This window comes from Alosa sapidissima, chromosome 16, assembly GCF_018492685.1.
Source record: "Alosa sapidissima isolate fAloSap1 chromosome 16, fAloSap1.pri, whole genome shotgun sequence".
In the NCBI taxonomy this organism is placed as follows: Eukaryota; Metazoa; Chordata; class Actinopteri; order Clupeiformes; family Clupeidae; genus Alosa; species Alosa sapidissima.
Genome location: NC_055972.1, coordinates 10118255 through 10120754, shown reverse-complemented (window position 1 = coordinate 10120754; position 2500 = coordinate 10118255). Strand labels below are relative to the sequence as shown.

Sequence of the window (2500 nt, the reverse complement as noted above, 5' to 3'; positions counted from 1 at the left end):
TCAGTGAGAAATAAGACATTTAACATGCATATGAACATAAAGCTATGAACAAATGAGCAGTACTTTTGCTGTGAGAATGAAGACCTAATTATACCTCCTGTGCAGTCTTCAGTATGTTGACAGTTACATGTGCTATCTCATAACTCTGGGGCTCTGTCTGCAGACACGCATGCTGTGAGATTGTGTGCTGCACATGTACCTTTCTTGTTTTGTGGGGGTTCTTCATTCTGGAGGATTTCTTTATGTCCACCTCTGTCGTATTCACACACCCTGGCTGTGAATCAGAGAACAGATCACAGTTAAAAAAAAAACAAAAAACATGATATGGCACTACGTTTTCACTTACTTGATGTTTCAAATTCAAGTCAAGTCAGCCCTCTACAGTGCTGGGATCATAATATGGCAAGCTGATGTAGCAGAGAGGCACTGATCCATTAAACACTTAATGATTGTAAAAATAATTGTCTTTTTTCTTGCAGATGTTTTACTTTTACACCTTTTAACACCTCAGTCAAGATCCCCTTTCAAACAACTCTTGTTGGCCCTGTTGTTTCCCTGATGGATATTGAATGTAACTGGGAGCCAATCATCATTCTAATCATCTAATCACACCTTCCTCGGCTCTTCCTCTCTACTTCTTAACGATGTCTGCCAGAAACAAGAAATTAGCACTGAAGTATGAAGCTGCAGTCAGCCTGAAAATGAACCAGACATTTCCCTTTTAACACCCTTTAACACAGCAAAGACTTCCATTTCAACACCCTTCAGGCAAAGACACGTAATGAAACGACTGTGAAACTACATTTACCATGATGCCTCGGTGCCCACGTAAAGGGGTGGTAAGCTAGGAGACCGAGGCAGGATGAGACCAAAGAACCCTTGAGACTGTCTTTGCTGTCTCTTGTGAAACTCGGCTGATTTATTTTATCGACTACGATGCCTCTCTCATCACTGAACTCTAAAGAGCACAATTGTCTGACTGGACTCTGGAGAGTGGCGCTCAGTGGAGGACTTTAACCTTCAGTCAGCACTCTGTTAGCATGCTGCCAGGTCCCAGAAGTATGTGACATGGGGCTAACGCTCTATTCACTACTGAGAGCATGCTAATGAGAAAAGGCCAATGAGGATGCTAGCTCATATCCGCTATGTAAATACGCTTCAGGTTTCTGAGCTTTCTCTAATCACAGCACTTTTTGTTGGCGAGTACCTTATTAACTCCAAACAAGGAATTTACAGGGACAGGAAGTCACGCTGTCTAACAGTCTAGCCGAGTTCAAGAAGTGAAAGGTACGTTTAGTTTATTTCTTTACTATACTTTTTATTTCAGCAACAAATATTCACACTGTGAAACAGTCTATCTCTGCATTGAAAATACAACAATACATGAAAACCCAACTGACTTTTTGGATGGAGGTGATTTGTACCAATTTCACATTATATCTCCATATATTATGGAGATAAATGCAAAAAAAAAACAACAAATAAATTCAGGTCTGAAAATTGGACGGGCTCCCAAATAGTCATATCTCACCTGGCACAGCGGAAGCTATTTATTTTGTATACTGACAGAACTATGTCAGGTTGCGAACACAGCCTCTATCTCAATAACTCCACAGTGTGATAGGGGAAATGGATTTGGGTGACAGACATACTTTCAAAAAACAACAGGAACAAAGAGAAGCAACACAACAAGCAGGAGCAGCTGGAGAAGCGTACCACTGGTCTGTGCACATCCCAGAAGGCTCTTTCTTGACTGTCAAGAATTTTCCTCTCAATTTTGTCTCGCTTTTTATCCACTCTACATGCAGAAGAGGAGAGGGGGAGGAAAAAGATCAGCTGGTGTTATTTTTTTTACTGACAGACATCCACAGGCATGTACACACCAGTTAGATATTAATGAAGGTGTTGTAATTAGACAGAGAGAGTGTGTTCGTCTGTGAGGAGAAGCCGAGAGCTTTGGCAGGCCTCATCTCAGCAGGGCCAAAGTACTCACTTTGCTTGTGCTTCGGCTTGCATAAAAATAAACTCCCATTTCCTGGCAAAGGCTCGCTGTAACCTGGCTAAGCTTTCCTGTAAAAAAAGAGAGAGAGAGAGATTCACGAGCCAGAGCTTATGACCAGAACTATTCACATCGCAGAGCAGTTTCATTAACCTACAGTTTGTGGTCACACTTTTAACTGTATCAGACCCATCTTGTAAAGTGAGCCCCCGCTTATGCAAGCCCCCTCAGTCCTCTGTCCCAACACTGAAGCAGAACCCTCTAGAGCATGTGTGCTAAGCAGAACCCTCTAGAGCATGTGCGGTAAGCAGAACCCTCTAGAGAATGTGCGCTAAGCAGAACCCTCTAGAGCATGTGCGGTAAGCAGTAGTGCATTTGCACAGCTCTGCTATCGGATATCACAGCTCTGATTATGAGAGAGCGCTCAGGAAAGGAAGAGGAGATGTCAAAGGAAAGCAGAGAAGAACTAATGATGGACAGAGAGACGCTGACAGAGAGAGA

At 42.7% G+C, this 2500-nt stretch overlaps 1 protein-coding gene across 6 annotated transcripts in view; it reads right to left on the bottom strand.

Annotated features, from left to right (window-relative positions):
• Positions 1 to 2500, bottom strand: part of rgs7a (regulator of G protein signaling 7a) — a 44729-nt gene that overhangs the window by 6721 nt on the left and 35508 nt on the right. For 5 of the 6 annotated variants that reach the window (XR_006023389.1, XR_006023390.1, XR_006023391.1 and 2 more), the window contains exons 8-10: positions 1994 to 2070; positions 1717 to 1798; positions 200 to 274 (exon numbers count right to left, since the gene is read on the bottom strand). Coding sequence is in view for 2 of the 6 variants with exons in the window: in XM_042066219.1 (XP_041922153.1) it covers positions 200 to 274; positions 1717 to 1798; positions 1994 to 2070 (234 nt within the window). In the remaining 4 variants the exon portion in view is untranslated. The remainder of the gene's footprint in view (positions 1 to 199; positions 275 to 1716; positions 1799 to 1993; positions 2071 to 2500) is intronic. The other variant, XR_006023392.1, reaches the window with a different exon arrangement.